The sequence below is a fragment of the Myxocyprinus asiaticus genome, chromosome 3 (genome assembly GCF_019703515.2).
Source record: "Myxocyprinus asiaticus isolate MX2 ecotype Aquarium Trade chromosome 3, UBuf_Myxa_2, whole genome shotgun sequence".
In the NCBI taxonomy this organism is placed as follows: domain Eukaryota; kingdom Metazoa; phylum Chordata; class Actinopteri; order Cypriniformes; family Catostomidae; genus Myxocyprinus; species Myxocyprinus asiaticus.
Window position 1 is genome coordinate 14,048,734 of NC_059346.1, and position 20,074 is coordinate 14,068,807.

Sequence of the window (20,074 nt, forward strand, 5' to 3'; positions counted from 1 at the left end):
GTTGACTGTGTCAAAGGCTGCAGAAAGGTATTTTGTGGAGCATATAAAATGTGGGCTTTCTAGGATGAGAGCACAACAGAAAATCATGCTCTGGTTTAGTAATCCATCCAGATTCGATGGCATTCAGTAAAATCTCTTTCAATGACTCTTCCATATGGTTCAAAGGATTGGAAGGTAGTTTTTGGTAGTAATGTTCATTATTGAGTTGTCGAAAAGCTTCCTCAATATATTTTGCTTTGTCCATTACTACAACAGCGCCACCTTTGTCCGCTGGTTTTATAATGATAGAGTCATTTTTAGCCAGTAAATCCAAAGCTTGGATTTGTGATCCAGATAGATTATTGTTTACTTTTTTATTAGATGTAGAAAACAGACGTTCCATATCAAAATCTACTTTTCTAGTAAATGCTATAAGAATAGGATTGGTAAAAAATAGGATTTAGGTCTAAAACCAGTTGAGTTCATTCTACTTCCAGAGGTGTCAACAGGATTTTTGCAATGATACCAAAGCTTTAGATGGAGGCTCCTATAAAATTTAAAGGGGTCAACTTTTGTTTTAAATTCATTTGTATAATGAGTAGGACAAAAAGATAATACTTTCGATAGCACACTAATCGAATCAAACAAAATCGGTTTTTGCTCTGTCCTCTTTTCAAGGGGTCATTGTGAATTCAAGTTACAACCAGATAATGGCGATGAAAGGACACCAGGATGCATTCTCTTACCGCATGAACAAGGTACTGGCATCATTGTTTCACAGTCTTTGTTGAATGACTTCAGTAACCTGATAACAGATGAATTTGATTTAAAAACAAACAGTACTTTTCACTGACTAAGATGATGGAATAGGAAGCTAAGCTCCACTGGAATATTGTGACATTGTCAGATTACTGGCGTGAGGGTCAAATTCCAAGAGGTCTTAGAATAAAAAAAAAAAATCCTACTTTTGGCTTTGAAGTCTCTGATTTTAGGTGTAAATGGGAAGCTATTTTGAACAAGTGTTCACTGGATCTGATTCTGCTCATTATTGAACAGAGTAAAAAACAGAAATATGAGCTGGAGATTAAAGTTAATGAGATGAAAACACAGGTTTCACAAATAGATGACGAACAGAAAAAAATGCCTTTTGAGAAGAAATTTAAAGAGGACATGGAGAAGATAACAAATTGGGTTAGACAAAAAAAGGTGAAAAAAATTGAGAGATGAGAAAGATTACAGAGAAGGCAATATCAATGGACCAAGAACACACATCAATACACTCAACATCAGAGATGAGTGTTCTTTCATTTGACCACTAGTTGTGATGATGAAAATACCTCTAACTCTGTTGCTACATCGCCGTCCACCTCGATGTCTGATTTTGTGGACCAACAGACAGCAAGTTCAAAATAAAAGGAAGACAGGGAGGTGTAGAAGACAGAAGACGACCCAGACAGGAATTTCCACAGCGTCGCTGGGCCTTACGATCCAAGAGACAAGTGACACAGTCATAAATATATCTAGCACACCTCTTTCGTCTGATTCGATTAGTGTGCTATCGAAAGGATTATCTTTTTGCCCTACTCATTATACAAATGAATTTAAAACAGAAGTTGACCTCTTTAAATTTTATAGGAGCCTCCATCTAAAGCTTTGGTATCATTGCAAAAATCCTGTTGACACCTCTGGAAGTAGGATGAACTCAACTGGTTTTAGACCTAAATCCTATTTTTTGCCCCCAGTATCCAATCCTATTCTTACAGCATTTATTAGAAAAGTAGATTTGGATATGGAACTTCTGTTTTCTACAGCTAATAATAAAGTAAACAGTAATCTATCTGGATCACAAAAACAATCTTTGAATTTACTGGCTAAAAATGACTCTGTCTATTATTACAACAGTGACACTTCTTTGATCATGTTGATCATATTAACAATAATGACAGAAATGTCAAATTGAGTATGGATCATTCACAAAGTAAAATCAGTTTTTTAGACCTTATGATTTCAAAAGGGGAGGGAGGCTGTCTGCACACTACGGTATGAAGCCAACAGATAGAAACACTTTATTAAGAGCTGACAGTTTCCATCCGAGATGGCTGAAAGATAATATCCCTTTTGGACAATTTCAACGTCTTAGACGGTTTTGTGACATGGATAATGAGTTTCAAACACAGGCAAATTCATTAGTAGAGCACTTTACATGTAGGGGATATCAGAAAAAGGTGGCCCACTGTGCGTACAATAGAAGCCTTCTAACCTCTAGAACTGAATTTTTAAAAACTGCACAGAGAAATGAAAAAAGAACAGAAAATCAAGTCTGTTTTGTTACCGAAAATGGTCATTTGTCCAATCATATAAAACAAGTTGTCATGCCCAATTGGAATTTGATCCAGAGTGATCCCACTCTTAGGGAAGTTTTTCCTGGCCCTCCAAAAATCAGTTTCAGAAGAGCACCATCCCTAAAAGACAAATTAGTACAGTCACTTATCTGGCAAAAAGAAAACTACTTGGCTTCATCAGTCTTTAAAGGGCTTATATAGATGTGGCTCATGTAATCATTTCAATAATATAAAGGAGGGTAAACAGTACATTGACTTTAAGACTAAAAAAGCCTATGAGGTTAAGTCCTTCATTAATTGCAACACACAGAATGAAGTGTATTGTCTATCATGCAGTTGCGGTTGCTTCTGCTTAGGGAGAACGAAGCGTCGTTTAAAGGATAGGGTCTCTGAACATAAGTATGCCATTAGAAAACATAATATGGACTATCCTATGGCGAGGCATTTTCAGGCAGCCCACAATAGCAACCCTGATAGTCTTATAGTGGAAGCTTTAGAAACAGTTGAAAAAACATACGAGGCGGGGATCGTTTAAAAATATTATTACAAAGAGGAACATTTTATATTTATCAGATGAAGGCAATAGATTTTCAGATTTAAATGAAGAAATTGACTTCAGTCCTTTTCTTTAAATAACTGATGTATTTTTCCTGTTGTGATTATAATTTTTATATATATATATATATATATATATATATATATATACATACATGTGTGTGTATATATATATATATATATATATATATATATATATATATATATATATATATATATATATATATATATATGTGTGTATATATATATATATTTTTTTCTCTCTTTATTGTGACATCATTTACTATGATATAAGTACCTAGATATACTCCACCTAGTGGATTTCTGACACTAAATTATATGTGTTACTGATTTCTTCTGAACAGGTGTGCCCAATTTAGCAATAATGAAGTGAGAGTCTTTCTTAAGTCACTTTTGTGTGTTGTAGGCTGCACCCTGAAGAAGGCATTTTTGCAGATACAGATGGTTTTCTTTAAATTAAAATAAAATAACTGTTTAAATGTAAATGCTATCCTAGGAGTCAACAAGACTTCGGCCAAGGGTCACCAATGGGACTAGAAGTTTATAAATGGAGACATCTATAATGGCCATGTGTAATCTCTTGCAGAAAAACGAACAGACAAGTCAGCAGTGTCAGGTGCCATCAGACTGCAGATCAGTGTGGAAATTAAAGGGGAGGAGAAAGTGGCCCCTTATCATGTTCAGTACACCTGCCTGCATGAGGTAACCCATACACATACAGTCTTTGGTTGACAATTTACAACCTATTTAAATGTTTTCACACAAAAAAGTAAATTCAGCAAAAAAAGAAACGTACCTTTTTCAGGACACTGTATTTTAAAGTTAATTTTGTAAAAATCCAAATAACTTTACAAATCTTTATTGTAAAGGGTTTAAACAATGTTTTCCATGCTTGTTCAATGAACCATAAACAATTAATGAACATGCACCTGTGGAACGGTCATTAAGACACTAACAGCTTAAAGATGATTAAGGTCACAGTTATAAAAACCTAGGACACTAATGAGACCTTTCTACTGACTCTGAAAAACACCAAAAGAAAATGCCCAGTGTCCCTGCTCATCTGCATGAACGTGCTTTAGGCATGCTTCATGGAGGCATGAGGACTGCAGATGTGGCCAGGGCAATAAATTGCGATGTCCGTACTGTGAGACGCCCAAGACAGCACTACAGGGAGACAGGAAGGACAGCTGATCATCCTCACAGTGGCAGACCACGTGTAACAACACCTGCACAGGATCGGTACATCCGAATATCATACCTGCTGGACAGGTACAGGATGGCAACAACAACTGCCCAAGTTACACCAGGAACGCACAATCCCTCCATCAGTGCTCAGACTGTCCGCAATAGGCTGAGAGAGGCTGGACTGAGGGCTTGTAGGCCTGTTGTAAGGCAGGTCCTTACCAGACATCACCGGCAACAACGTTGCCTATGGGCACAATACCACCTTCACTGGACCAGACAGGACTGGCAAAAAGTGCTCTTAACTGATGTGTTGCGGTTTTGTCTAACCAGGAGTGATGGTAGGACTAAGGAATGAGCATTACACCGAGGCCTGTACTCTTGAGCGGGATCGATTTGGAGGTGGAGGGTCTGTCATGGTCTGGGGCGGTGTGTCACAGCATTATTGGACTGAGCTTGTTGTCATTGCAAACAATCTCAACGCTGTGCGTTACAGAGAAGACATCCTCCTCCCTCATGTGGTACCCTTCCTGTAGGCTCATCCTGACATGACCCTCCAGCATGACAGTACCACCAGCCATACTGCTCATTTTGTGCATGATTTCCTGCAAGACAGGAATGTCAGTGTTCTGCCATGGCCAGCGAAGAGCCTGGATCTCAATCCCAATGAGCATGTCTGGGACCTGTTGGCTTGGAGGGTGAGGGCTAGGGCCATTCCCTCCAGAAATGTCTGGAAACTCTGGGGGCCTGGGTAGCTCAGTGAATGAGGGAGACAGACTTTGACAAATATTGAATGGCTTATCCCCCCTTTTTTTTTTTTAAATGGCCAACATGCTTTAGTAAAGTCACAGCAACGAACCATGTTTTGCGACTTGGCTAATCATTGCAGGTGGTATTAGGGGGTGGGGCATTCTCAGTCTAAAAAGCATTTGGTTGGACCAAAATCTGTGTAGTGCAGGCTGAGTCATCAATATTTTTTGTCCATTTTTCGAGAGGAGAAAGACTGTAAATTTTAAATGCATATCTGCTAAAAGTGAATTTGATCAACATTTAGGAGTACACTAGCGTAGATGGCCTCAAAGCTAAGAGACATGGACTAAAAGACAGAACTCCAGTGTAGATTCTCTCTCAGAAACAAACACACAAATTATATTTTAAAGTCACTCAAAAAGCTCTTTCTCTTTGTTTGTAGAATATCTTTCACTACATAACTGACACTGAAGGACAGGGCATGGTGAAGCTGCCTGCAGCACGTGGAGATGATGCCTGGAAGGTCTACTTTGATGAGGTTGCTCAAGACATTGTAGATGAGTTTGCCATGCGCTACGGAATAGAATCCATCTATCAAGCCATGACGTAAGCCCTGGAGCTTTGTGAATTTGTGTATATTTGGGAATTTGTAAATGTCTCTGGACCCTAGGTCCTTTGCTGTTGACAGGGGATGTTTGTAGGCAACATTTTCGTGGTCACGTGTTATTAAAGCAAGCCAATACATTCACATCTGCAATGTTTCCATCCAAGTTGCGAATATAATTTATGCCAAAAAAATATATATTACAAAAACAATGTGTGAATAAAGCCGTGGTTCCATCCCATGTGTTCAAAAGAACAAAATTGTCACTTACGGAGAAATTGTAGCCACTGTGACTCTGTTATTATTAAAATACTTGTGGTTTAGAGCACACAGACAAAACACTCTAGAAGAACTTGTCTCATGTCTGTGAGCAACGGGGCTTCTGGGAGCACTATGTGTGCGCGGTCCTCCTTCCTCATGTCTTTGCCGTGTGGATCTAAAATATATTTTTCAAAAGTCAATAAACCTGCTCTTCGGCACAGTTCAAGTTTGTGTTGAACTTATTTGCTCTGCAAACTCTATGCAGGCTTTGGATTTTCTACACACTGTTATTTCAGGATGACCAAAGCAACATTTCAGATGCGATGATTGGTCAACTGGTTAGTTCAGTTATGAAAGAGTCATTCAGTCACATGAATTTTGATGCACATCTTGTATTCCTAATAAATTCAATAGGAGTTTATTCGGTAAACGTGTTTCCATTATACAGTGCATCTGGAAATTATTCACAGCGCTTCACTTTTTCCACATTTTGTTATGTTACAGCCTTATTCCAAAATTGATTAAATTTATTATTTTCCTCAGAATTCTACAAACAATACCCCATAAGGACAATGTGAAAGAAGTTTGTTTGAAATAGTTGCAAATTTATTAAAAATAAAAAACGAAAAAAAAAACAAACAAAAAATCACATGTACATAAGTATTCATAGCCTTTGCTCAATACTTTGTTGAAGCACCTTTGGCACCAATTACAGCCTCAAGTCTTTTTGAGTATGATGCTACAAGCTTGGCACACCTATTTTTGGGCAGTTTCTCCCATTCTTCTTTGCAGGACCTCTCAAGCTCCATCAGGTTGGATGGGGAGTGTCGGTGTACAGCCATTTTCAGATTTCTCCAGAGATGTTCAGTCGGGTTCAAGTCTGGGCTCTGGCTGGGCCACTCAAGAACATTCACAGAGTTGTCCCGGAGCCACTCCTTTGTTATCTTGGCTGTGTGCTTAGGGTCGTTGTCCCGTTGGAAGATGAACCTTCACCCCAGTCTGAGGTCCAGAGCGCTCTGGAGCAGGTTTTCATCAAGGATGTCTCTGTACATTGCTGCATTCATCTTTCCCTCGATTCCTGACTAGTCTCCCAGTTCCTGCCGCTGAAAAACATCCCCACAGCATGATGCTGCCACCACCATGCTGCTGCCACCACCATGCTTCACTGTAGGGATGGTACTGGCCAGGTGATGAGCGGTGCCTGGTTTCCTCCAGACATGACACTTGCCATTCAGGGCAAAGAGTTCATTCTTTGTTTCTCATGGTCTGAGAGTCCTTCAGGTGCCTTTTGGCAAACTCCAGGCGGGCTGTTATGTGCCTTTTACTGAGAAGTGTCTTCCATCTGGCCACTCTACCATACAGGCCTGATTAGTGGAGTGCTGCAGAAATGGTTGTTCTTCTGGAAGGTTCTCCTCTTTCCACAGAGAAATGCTGGAGCTCTGTCAGAGTGATCTTCGGGTTCTTGGTCCCCTCCCTGACTAAGGCCCTTCTCCCCCGATCGCTCAGTTTGGCCAGGCAGCCAGCTCTAGGAAGAGTTCTAGTGGTTCCAAACTTCTTCCATTTACGGATGATGGAGGCCACTGTGCTCATTGGGACCTTCAATGCTGCAGAAATTTTTCTGTACCCTTCCCCAGATCTGTGCTTCGATACAATCATGTCTGGAGGTCTACAGACAATTCCTTGGACTTCATGGCTTGGTTTGTGCTCTGACATGCACTGTTAACTGTGGGACCTTATATAGACAGGTGTATGCCTTTCCAAATCACATCCAATCAACTGAATTTACCACAGGTGGACTCCAATCAAGTTGTAGAAACATCTCAAGGATGATCAGTGGAAACAGGATGCACCTGAGCACAATTTTGAGTGTCATGGCAAAGGCTGTGAATAATTATGTACATGTAATTTTTTTCGTTTTTTATTTTTAATAAATTTGCAAAGATTTCAAACAAACTTCTTTCACGTTGTCATTATGGGGTATTGTTTGTAGAATTTTGAGGAAAATAATGAATTTAATCCATTTTGGAATAAGGCTGTAACATAACAAAATGTGGAAAAAGTGAAGCGCTGTGAATACTTTCCGGATGCACTGTAGTTTATACGCATTTCTTCTTATCGAATAAAATATTTATCCACTTCAAGCGAGAGTATATGTTTTTTTATGTGCATTTTGGAGATTTTATTCTTAATGTTTCCATCGAGCAGTTTTTATGCGATATCCCAAAATGTGCTTAAAAATATATGGATGGAAACCCAGCTAGTGTTACTTTATGCTATTAATAAACACTGTACATCAATGATGAGGTTTAAGAGTGTTTTTTTTCTTTTTCTTTTTACTAAAATAAGTGTTTAAATGGACTGACTGCTTAGATTCAGCAATAGTGAGAGACTGATATATCAACCAGGTTGATTAAAAGCTAATATTTAGTCATTTTAAGATAACTGTGCCAGCAACAGTATGTCAATCTAAAATGTGCCATGTCAAAGAATAATGCACATTTTCTTTTTTGCCAATAATTTTAGTGAATTTTTAAATTTTGTGTAAAATATATATTTCCGTATTATATCAGACACCCTGCTCTGTAGATATTGCCATCAGCATTAGTTATTAAAAACTTGTATTGGTATTCAGAAACGTAAAAGTAATATTGTTGTTATATAAATGCAATAAATGCAAAACTGAATGGGACAGACACTTAATGTATTAAATAGAAGGACTTGTGTGATGATTTTATTAAAAAGCAGAGAATCGCAATAAAAGGACTTGACAGACTATTTATATCAATATATTTAAATTTTATTAAAGGAACTGATCATCAGATATTCTTGATGAGAGCGATTTAGTACTATTGCATAGCCATTGTAATAATCCACTTCCCCTGTTTCCCTCTCTGCCAACTTGTAGGCACTTTGCATGTCTGTCGTCAAAGTACATGTTGCCTGGTGTCCCTGCAGTGATGAGCACGCTCCTGGCCAACATCAATGCATTCTGCGCTCATCCCACCACAGTCACCAATGTCTCTGCTTGTGACCGCTTCACTGCCTCCAACTTTGGGGTAACGCTAGGCAGTATAGTCCCACCAACATGAATAATAACTCCCTATGTTATATCTCATTATGGGGAAAATTAGAAGGTTCAGTCACTTTACATAATTAGGTCTGTAGGTGTTGTGTCAAGATTGTATAATCCTGGAGTCACGAGTTCGAATCCAGGGCGTGCTGAGTGACTCCAGCCAGGTCTCCTAAGCAACCAAATTGGAGCGGTTGCTAGGGAGGGTAGAATCACATGGGATAACCTCCTCGTAGTCACTATAATGTGGTTTTTCGCTCTCAGTTGGGCGCATGGTGAGTTGTGCGTGGATGCCGCGGAGAATAGCGTGAAGCCTCCACACGTGCTATGTTTCCGCGGTAACGCACTCAACAAGCCACGTGATGAGATGCATGGATTGATGGTCTCGGATGCGGAGGTAACTGAGATTCGTCCTCTGTCACCCGGATTGAGGCTACTACACCACCGTGAGGACTTAGAGCGCATTGGGAATTGGGCATTCCAAATTGGGGAGAAAAGGGGAGGGGGAAAAAAAACGATTGTATAATCCTGAAGTCATTGAGAGTAATAGACTGAAGAAAATCATGTTGATTTTATCAAATTGATTCTATCAAAGCAAAATAAACACCTAAAATCCTTCCTTTCCCTCTTTGTACTGGGCCATTCTGCTGAAAGAGACATGCCCATACACAGCATTTTGTGTGATATAAAAAAAGATACAACACCCCGAATATGTGAAATGTTGTCAGCTCCCTGACCCTTTGCTTCCCAATCAAGTTAGCATTTTCTCATTGTTATGAGCAGGATTTATTCAAGAGTATGCCTCTGATCTTTGTTCCTGTGTGTACAGTATGTGTGTATGAGTCATAAGGCTTACTGTTTTGTGTCCATGGCCTGAGGTATAGATTTAATTCAGAAGAAGATTGGTAGAAGAGAAACACACCTGTGGTGTTGAAAATTGTAGGGAGTGTTTGTAGTTATTACTGTTTAATTGTATTCTGACTCTGTAACTAAAACGTACACTGCCTTTATGCACATACTGTACAAGCACAACTTCTGTCTCATTTACAGTTATAACTGACCAAGAATGAAGAGTCTTTCTTTTGATCCTATCCACCATTAACTTGTCGCCTTCTTTTCATATGCTAAAACAGAAAGATCGGTTTGTTAGACTCCTGGATCAGCTCCATAACTCTCTCCGCATTGACCTGTCAGCATACAGAGTAGGTATTTTTATGTTCTACATTCACAAGTTAAAATTTATCTAAACAGGCTTAACTTAATCAAAAATTGCTCTTGGGGAATAGTCACTTTAAAAATTCAATTACACAATTGCTTGTGTTCTCTGCTCTAGCAGTGGATTTGTATGTTGGCTTCAAACAACTTGTTCAAAATCCTCTTAAATTGGAATTACATTGAATTATATCCTCAACCAAAATTCCAAAGTCATAATTTTCAAATAACTCTTGTGTAAATAGGTGAACACAATAAAACCACACTTTTTATATAACAAAATAATGAAGGTAGAAGAAGCACAAGAAGGGAGCATAATTGTCAAGTTGGCATATTGATATTGGGGCAAGTTGTCACCTGTTTGTTAAATTTTCCAATTTTAAACAATTCTTCAATTACAATTTCTGTTGGCTCAAAAAATGTTTTGAGATTTATTTCATATCTTTCCATTTTTGCTGTTTCACAAGTTGTTTACTTTAGAAAGTATTTCCTATTTCAACAAAGTATTTCTTATTTCAACAAAGACATTATTCTCAAATCATTGCCAAATAAATCAGTAGGTTCCCATTGTGACAAACTCGCCCAATAGGAGCATGCTGTCCCAAAATGTGTTTGTTGAAGTAAAATTCCGGGTTCAATACAAGTTAAGCTCAATCTACAGCATTTGTCTCATAATGTTGATTGCCACAAAAATTTATTTTGACTTGCTCCTCCTTTTCTTAAAGATAATAATAATAATCTGGGTTCCAGTGAGGCACTTACAATGGAAGTAAATGAGGCCAATCCATAAACGTTAAAATACAGTATGCATATTAAACATGATTTTATTGTGATAAAATTGCTTACTAACCTTTTCTGTGTAAAGTTATAGCCAATTTTACAACTTCATTGCCAGTGTTACGTATTCCCTGTGTTTTTGCTTAGACTTTTATTTTGAAAATCTTGTTTAGTTCCCCGTTCCTGTTAATTTTGTAGTCCTTTGTAGTTGCTTTTCATGATTGGTTTTCCCCGATTGTTTTCCCCAGGTGTTCCTCGTTTCCCCATTTGTATTTAAGCCCTTGTTTCCCCTGGTTTCTTTGTTAGTCTTCACATGTGTTGTCATGTTCTGTGCTTGGTTTCCCATGTTTTGTTTCGTTTCTTTGGTTTCCATTTAAAAGCTGTGTTTAGATCCTCATTCCTCGCCGGCCTCCTCACAGCCATGATGATGTACAAACCCTAAAACGACTATAAAAATGATTATATAAGCAGGTTTACAGCTCATAATACATTAGTTTTAACAAAATAATTAATGTAAGTGTTTTTTAAAGTTATACGCTTCACATTTCTGCATTTAAACCCTCCAAAAATTGGCCCCATTCACTTTCATTGTAAGTGCCTCACTGTAACCTTTCGAGGGATGAGTCAAAATAAATTTTTGTGGTAATCAACATTATGCCACTAATGCTGTTGATTGAGCTTAATTTGTGTTGAACCTGGAATTTTTCTTTAAATGAATTATACCATTTTTTTTTTTTTTTTTTACTGGGCAACAACAGTGGAAATGTTAAACTTTTTCAGTGTCTACACGGAAACTGGCTTTCAAAAATAATCCCACCTTGAGAAATAATCAGAGTAAAAAGTGTGACAACTAGCCCCGGCCTCTCCTACATTATCTGTGTATGTACTGTATATAATTGGCACTTTTATAATGACTGCTACTTCTCAAGTAGCCATTTTACGAAGGTACTTCTCACACAAGCTTCCTGTGATGTTTTGTCTCTCCAGAATAATTTTCCAGCAAGCAGTAAATCTCGTCTGGCTGATCTTAAATCCACAGTGGATTTATTAACTAGCATTACATTCTTCAGACTGAAGGTGAGACAATTTAAAGATGAAACATTGACATAATGTATTGCCCCCCCACCTGTTTTATTGTTAGTTTGGGAGTTACAGGGATGTAGGTCTCATTTGTAATACTTAGATTTTGAGTGAAGGATCCAGTAGAGACAAGTGATTCAACTGTGATTCATACAGTCTTGAGTGGACGCTCAGTTGTGCAGGAGGAAAGGACAATAGAAGGTTTGAGATGAAGATTGATTTCTTTGTGCTGGAAGAGAGAGAATTTTGTTCCAGTTTTCATAATAGAGATTTGTCACTATGGATCAGACAGCTTTCTGTTTGTTAGCTTGAGTTATACCATTTAGATTGAAGTAGAGCAAGAGAGAGTGTGTCATTGTGTGCCCAAGCAAAATGTTACTGTTGAAATAAATGTACAATGTAATGCTACTTGTTTCTGTGGTGTCCTCTGTGTTCAGGTCTTGGAATTGCAGTCTCCTCCACGTGCGGCTCACGTGGTCAGGGATTGTGTGAAAGCCTGCCTCAATTCTACATACCAGTACATCTTTAACAACTGCCAAGAGTTGTACAACAGGCAGTTCCAGCCAGCTGCAGAGTCTGTGAGTAAATATTCACACTCTCTTCTTACACAGGTGTGTTTGTATGCATACAAATACATATGCTCCAATATTTGTATGACAGTATGTTCAAGCACAGATGTTTCTGTTTACATTATCTCACATCAGGAGTTGAATTTGTTGTGTTTGTTTTGGGTGAATGACTCAAGGGTGGTAGCAAAAGCCACCTCCATTGAATGATATTTTACATATCATATGTTACCATAGTTACCAGGTTTGTTCACAGGTTAGGCCCATGTGAATCATTAGTATCATCTTGGGTTTTATTTGTAGACTTTTAATTCATCCATCCGTCCGTGCATTTCTGCTGCTGATAAGAATGCTACCTTTTACTTTTCTAAGCGATCACATTTACGATTTTCATTTAGAATACAATAAAACAGGGATCAAAAAGAAAATCCCATAGACTTGCATTGTGGTGGAAACCAAGCCAAGTGTAGGGACCAGGATGTCACAGAGGCTTGGGGGTGGGGTTTTGTGTCTTGGGCTAGTAAGTAACCACCTAGCAACCAACCAGAACACCCTAGCAACAGAATAGCAATGCCCTGGAAACCTTTAAACGGGCAATCACCAATCAGAATTTATTTAGAATCTAATTCAGATTCTAATGGTCTCCACAATGAAATGTTGTGAAAAAGACTTTAATATTTCATATAAAAGCTGATCACACAGGTCTAAAGGTCCCTGTTGTTTCCTTTTGGTTAAAGGAATATTGACTCATCCCTCCTTTTCTTAAAAAAAAAAGCTAAAATCTAGGTGTGACGAGGACTCCGCGACAGCTCATCCCTCCTCCTTCCCGGGTTTCGGCACCAATGTAAAAAGGTTAAAATGGGAAAGGAGGAGGCGGGAACTGGCTGAATGGTCAAAATAATATTTAATGAAACAAAAAGACACACAACACAAAGGCACACACGGCAGCTGCGTGTGGCTCTCTCACAAACTGCCGCATCCCGCTGCACTTATCCCCCTCCTCAGCTGATTAGCCGTGCGTAGTCACGGCCCAGCCCCGCCCTCCTCCTCGTCACACTAGGGCCAAGGTCGCATTTGTCGGCCGCATACGTCATCGAGCCTGTCTCGTTTCAGAAAAGCGAGTAGGACACTTCGAATGCAGCCTTCGAATGTGACCTGCTTTCACGGGAATTCGGAGGAATTCGTGGGCACTCACAACCCACAATTCTTTGCTTCAACGGAAATGTCTAAAAAAAAAATGCCAATTTGCCCGCAAATATGATGTTAAAATTAAATGAAATTTTAATTCCCCGGTTGAAGTATGTCAGTAGATGAATGCAGAGTATATAATATGTATTATTATATTAATATATCATTAAAATAAAGTATTAGACTAAAAGTACACCTGCAAAATGTATTTGCAACCATGTTACGTTACGTTTCCGTTTGTCCTACGAAGGCCGTCTCATTTAAACGAGACTTGTTTAAAGGAGGACGCTCGGTATACTGCAGCCTTCAAAGGACGCGTCCTACCTAGCATGCAGCCTTCCAAACGAGAGACAGCCTAGGTTACAGCGAGGTTATAACGAAAGTGAATGGAACCAGTTTTGGAGGGTTTAAAGGCCGAAATGTGTAGTTTATAATTTTATAAAAGCACTTACATAAAATGTTTGGTTTAAACTCATGTATTATTTGAGCTGTAATGTTGTTTAAATCTTTATTTTTACAGTCATTTTAGGGTTTGTTGACATTACATCATCAATGCAATGAAGGTGTAAAATTGGCTTTAACTTTACACAGAAATGTAAGCAATTTTATCACACTATAATCATGTTAACACGCATATTGTTTGTTTTGTTGCTATAATTTTGAAATAGTGAGTATTTTAACGTTTACGGATTGGCCCCATTCACTTCCATTGTAAGTGCCTCACTGAAACCTAAATATTTGCGCTTTTTAAAGAAAAGGAGCGGCAAGTCAAAATAAATTGTGGCAATCAATATTTCTACACAAATGCTGTCAAATGAGTTTAACTTTTATTGAACTCGGAATATTCCTTTAAGTTCCCTCTGTTCTGTTTTTACAGCAGAACCCAAAAGAAAAGAACAAGGGAGAGGAGGATGAAGAAGAGGTGGAGGAAGAGAAAGAGGAGGAAAATGCTACCATGGAGGAACAAGGACCAAGTATCCAGAACCTGGACTTCTGGCCCAAACTCATCACCTTAATAGTGTCCATCATAGAGGAGGACAGGAACTCCTACAACCCTACAATAAACCAGTGAGTAAATGCACGGATAAGCACAATATCAGACACACTGGCTAGTTAAATTGTTAGGTTTAACTTTTTGTGCTTATCTTATGCAGGTTTCCTCAGGAGCTGAATGTGGGGAAGGTCAGCGCTGAAGTGATGTGGACACTTTTTGCTCAGGACATAAAGTATGCCCTGGAAGGTATGGAGAATGCAAATATTTGTGTGTGTGTGTATATGCTTGTTTGTGAATTGATTTGTATGTCTGTGTGCCACAAATTAATTTGTGTTTACTCCTAAACTTCACTTGATCTCTCCTTTGTTTTATTTTTCTTTCTCGGACATCAGTCCTTCAACACATCACCCTCAGACATTGGAAGAATGGTAAAGGTCAAATAAGGCCTTTTTGGGTCATGAGACTGTGAAGTGGACATTTTTCTTTGAGATAATTATAATCTGTTATGTGCTAGACAGCTTGTTCCCTTAAAAGGGCCATATTCTACACTTTTTATTTCTTTTTTTTTTAGCATTTTGTTTTACCACTTATAATGTTAGGCTTTAAGACTTCTATGTAAATAAGCTGTGTTATGATTAACTCTTTGCATGTGAAATGAGTAACTGTGCTTACCGGTCACATGTGTTTTTGGGTCCAAACTGGGTAAGCCATGTTGCTGAATACTAAATATGCATTAATATATAAATATGCTAATATGCTCATGTGATGTCACTTCCATAAATGTTTGTGATTGACATGATTTCGCAGCTTAGTTTCAATAAATGGTCTGGGTGGATTTGGTAGGCAGCTTTGCATTGTGAAAGTCAGAATGTATATGCACCAAACTCTTATTTCAAAAGAGCAAAGCAAATCCTGTTTTTCCATGATATGACCCCTTTAAAGGTTCAAGGCGCTCTTTTGGTCTTAAATCCCCACTCTCTCATTGCCTCAGCAGAGTTGGAGAATAGAACCCTCTGATTTTACTTTAGATCTGCAGAGTAGGAGGAAACTACAGCTAGTATATAGACTCCTCATTGACAAATTGATCTTTTCTTTTTGATGCCACCATCTTTTCATTGCACACCTGCACCTTTTTTCCCGTCTTTCTCAAGTGTTCTTCATTTCTCATGTCTGCCTTCTCTCCTTCCTCGTTTTCTTTTGATAATAGCCTCTGCCTCATTTCATATTCACAGACTTGATTTTTACACCGGTAAGACATACAAGTGACAAAGTGTGTGTGTGTGTGTGTGAAATGCATTTCATTATCATTTTTTAGATAGCATTAGCTTCCTTAAGTGAACACATTTGGAGACCGTCAGACAATAAAGCAGTACGATATTTAGACCGGTGGAAGAATAAATGTGTTGACACAGGAAGAGTGTAAATCTGAGTATGTGAGTGAAGTAAAGAAATAGTCAAAAAAAATGCGTCTCTTGACACCTGTTTCATTCTGTTTTATTCATTGGGCTTTTTTTTTAACCAAGAGCTCATGCTGTCTGAACAGCCCCTTTCTGACTGCTAATAGACCTTATATACAGTAGCACCATCTTTGATTTTTAATGGGAATGACAACAAGGCTGTAAGGGATAGACTTACCATCTCTTCAATGGCACGCACGGTATAAACCTGTAAAAAGATCCTAGATCTCATCTGATTTTCCACAACTTATATTGCCTGGAGTTTTTTGTGTACTTAATGTTCTTGGAAATATGTTTATTCAATGTTTTGTCCACGGAACAATCCAAAACCACTTTAAACTGCAGTATAGCCAATTGAAGAGACTGTACGGCTGCGTTCGGAATGGCATACTACCCATACTATTATTACTACTCTGTTATATATGTCTATGGCAGAAATTGTAATAGTAGTATGGTAGTATGCATTCTGAACTCGGCCTACATCTATCCATCACAGCCTCATTGTCATTCCCATCAAAAATCAAAGATGGTGCTGCTGTGAATAAGGTATTGTTGTCTATTAACACTGCACATGGTGGTGAACTCTTGCTGATATGCAGTTGCATTACGCGTTAACTTCTCTTCTGCTCCTGATGGAGCGGTATCGACATTTTGGATCGAGAAAAAACACTGACGCTCCCACTCTCAAAAACGCTTCTCATTCCAGGCAAAATTGTGCAACTCGCTTACACTCCACAATGCTCGCATACTCTGGTGTACATGTTTACAGTAGAGTGGCTGGAAGAAAATCGTGACATAACTTAAGGTCTCATTATTCTGCCGTGAGTCAAGCAAAGTAAAACGTGACGACTCATACCTGTTGTTTCCACAGAGCATGACAAGCTGAGGTTGTGTAAAACTGCGGACTACATGAATCTGCATTTCAAAGTTAAATGGCTCTACAACGAATATGCCCATGACCTGCCTGCCTTTTCCAACGTCATCCCAGAGTACCCATCGTGAGTCATGCCACTTCTAGTTCTGTTACTGAGTCTTTGGCTAAAGTTTTTTCTTATCCTTCAAATATTCTGCTGTTAGTCCTTCTTTTGTGTAGTTTTTAGGCTCTCATTCATATACATTCATCACTAAACAATGTCAAAATAGTCTTTGCTAATCTTCAGTACAAACAGAAACTTTCTCTCTATTGCTTAAACATTCTTGACCTCTTGTTCCTTCTTTGCCTTCTTGTTTTTTCCTCCTGTTTCTCTATATACTTCTTTATTTCCCAAATGTAGGTGGTTTCTGTCATTTGTTCTGCAATGGCTGGCTGAGAATGAGGGAGTGTCAATGGAATTTATGCATGGAGCTCTTGAGAGAGATAAAAGAGAGGGAGTATGATTCAGAAACTAAAACCTTTTTGTGTGGTCCCCTCTCTATTAAATGTGTCTCATTTGCTGTTGGTCTGCTAGGCTTTAAAACAATGTCTTGTCAAACAAATGTTCGCTTGCTCTGTATTTCCCCATTAGAGGAACATAATGGACTTCAAATGTCAGAATGTTTTAAGTGGTGGTTTTTTATTGTTTACTAACCAGTTTCGAAGAAGTATAGAGGTACCCTGGGACCTCTCTGTTACAGTATAGACATCTGGAATCTTACATTTAATTGCACTGAACTTCACCACTACCACTAGGGGTGGAATAGCCTAGTGGTTGGTAAATGGAAGGTTACCTTTGGTACCATCCATATGGCATCACTTGTGACCTATAAACAACACAAGCTAGAATGCCAGTTGTGAACACCAACCTGCAATGGTGATCCATAAGCTATCATTTGAGTGTGTTTACTTACATAACATGATCATCTCAACATCTGCTGGTTTTTAAAATCACAATATCATAAATCAGCTCATTATGAAGAATCAACACACCGTTTTGTCCTTTTAGATTAGTTTTCTTCTGTTGTGGGTTTACACATTTGCATTTTATATGCAAAGGAGTGTCTTGTGAAAATGTTCTGTTGATTGCTTTGATAAAAGCATCAATTTAATGACAAATTAGTAGTAAAAATGTATTCTTAAGCATTTCTAAGACCCTTTGACCTTTGAAAATTGATATTTTCTCCTGTCTTTTCAATAGTTCCAGCAGACATCTGAACATGCTCTGTTCTCCAGTTCGGTGGTGGACATCTTCACTCAGCTCAACCAGAGCTTTGAGATCATCAAGAAACTAGACTGTCCCAATCCTGCTGTTTTAGCCCAATATAACCGACGTTTTGCCAAGGTGCAGACCAGCAAACCTAAACTACATTGTATACCAGCGTTTCTTGCAATACTCTTCAATGGCGGTGCTCTGCCGGTCCTGAATCTACAGCGCCACCGCAAAATAAATTATTTTTCACTTAAGTTATGAGCTTGCAGTCTGAAATTCATATTCAAATTGAATCACACAAAAAGACTCGCACTCACAAGTTTTGTGTACTTAACTGTGAGGGTGTGGATGGGGGACATCCTCACTGGAAAAACAGCATTCTCAAGGAAATACTGTTATACACTAAATTTATACGAGAGAGACAGTTTTTGAGAAATTGTCAGAGACTCAGAAAGAGAAAGAAAGATTGTAGAGAATGGAGGCAAGAAAAGCTGCTGACAAAGAGAATACATGTCTTTAAACCATCTTTTTTTAACCTGTGAGTCATTTTTAACTTGCACAACTGACTCAGTTTCATCTTTGCAGAAGTTTACACAAGTTTTGTACTGTGCATGCTGAAATGTTTTTATGTTTTAATTAGGTTTTAGTGTGGACAGTGAATAAATGGCTCTGTTCCAAAAGCTAGCCAGCTGTCTCTCTGTCTTCTACCAACATAGGCAGCTGCCTTTTAAGGCAGCATCTTAACTAAAATGTAACCTCAAAATGTAATCATTTTAAATGCTCTACTTAGGAAGAAACTCGGTGCATCGTTCAAGAAGTGCACAGGAGACTAGACTTAATTGATTTTACTTGAGTGTGTCTTAACTGCATGATCCTCCAAAAAGCATAAATATACACACAAATATAAGGTAAAATAGTTTTTATTAAATTAAGCAATTTTTATTGATACTTTTCAGTACTGAATTAATTATATTTATCTTTTTTTCTCTTACTTTGTCTTCCATATTGGATTCATTTTTTCTCTGCAAAGGATACATGGGATCTTGCCTTAATATTAAACCAAAACGTAAATAATTGTGTTCCTTTTGGAACAGCTTTTACGTCAGAAGCACACTTATACTGCAATGCTGCCTACGGAGGCAGCTCCCCAGGTTTTAAAAAAGTGAATATCTCATATCGACATAATACTTTAATTGTATCTTTAATGAAATTCTCTGCCATGATCAACACCTTTTTGTCTTTTTTTTTTCTATTACTTTTCCAATAATCTGCATATTAAGGTCTATATAGGGGAACAAAACAGGAGCTTAATGCATCTGCCCATGAAATATTTCAACAACAGTCAATTTATCTGCCATTCCAGATTAGCAGATCAGTACAATGTGTGGTTAATTTACTCTACATTATGTTTAGGTGTAATGTATGTTCTTTCTTTTCCTTTCCCTTTCAGACTATCACCAAAGTGCTCCTGCAGTATTGTACTATTCTAAGCAAGAGCTTCTCTTCCTACTGTGAGAAAGAGAAGACCGTAAGTGTTAACAAAAACAGTATTTCATAGTGTACAGACTAAACGAACACTATTTTTGTACCAAAGTTTTTATTGTGGCTGAACAAATTATGTCTGCTAACATAACAGAACTGTTAGTTCTAATTGCTCTCTAAGCTCTCTCTCTCTCTCTCTCTCTCTCTCTCTCTCTCTCTCTTCTTTCCTTTTCTTTTTCATTCCCTCCATCTTCTACAGCCCTGTGTGTTGATGAATAACGTTCAACAGATGCGTGTGATGTTGGAAAAGATGTTTGAATCTATGGGGGCCAAACAGGTGAGTGGAACATGAAGTAATAATAGCTTGTGACACAGCATTTTCTACAGAATTCGGCTCTTGCAGCAGGGGAAATAATGTATTATAT

The 20,074-nt window shown here is 38.2% G+C and overlaps 1 protein-coding gene across 3 annotated transcripts in view; it reads left to right on the top strand.

Moving 5' to 3' along the window:
* LOC127418384 (protein unc-13 homolog B-like) overlaps positions 1 to 20,074 on the top strand; it is a 69,160-nt gene that overhangs the window by 20,108 nt on the left and 28,978 nt on the right. For all 3 annotated transcript variants that reach the window (XM_051659033.1, XM_051659042.1, XM_051659050.1), the window contains exons 10-22: positions 3,484 to 3,599; positions 5,275 to 5,438; positions 8,603 to 8,753; positions 9,901 to 9,969; positions 11,744 to 11,833; positions 12,274 to 12,414; positions 14,468 to 14,658; positions 14,745 to 14,830; positions 16,913 to 17,039; positions 17,316 to 17,412; positions 18,156 to 18,299; positions 19,618 to 19,695; positions 19,909 to 19,986. In XM_051659033.1, the coding sequence (XP_051514993.1) occupies positions 3,484 to 3,599; positions 5,275 to 5,438; positions 8,603 to 8,753; positions 9,901 to 9,969; positions 11,744 to 11,833; positions 12,274 to 12,414; positions 14,468 to 14,658; positions 14,745 to 14,830; positions 16,913 to 17,039; positions 17,316 to 17,412; positions 18,156 to 18,299; positions 19,618 to 19,695; positions 19,909 to 19,986 (1,532 nt within the window). The remainder of the gene's footprint in view (positions 1 to 3,483; positions 3,600 to 5,274; positions 5,439 to 8,602; positions 8,754 to 9,900; positions 9,970 to 11,743; positions 11,834 to 12,273; positions 12,415 to 14,467; positions 14,659 to 14,744; positions 14,831 to 16,912; positions 17,040 to 17,315; positions 17,413 to 18,155; positions 18,300 to 19,617; positions 19,696 to 19,908; positions 19,987 to 20,074) is intronic.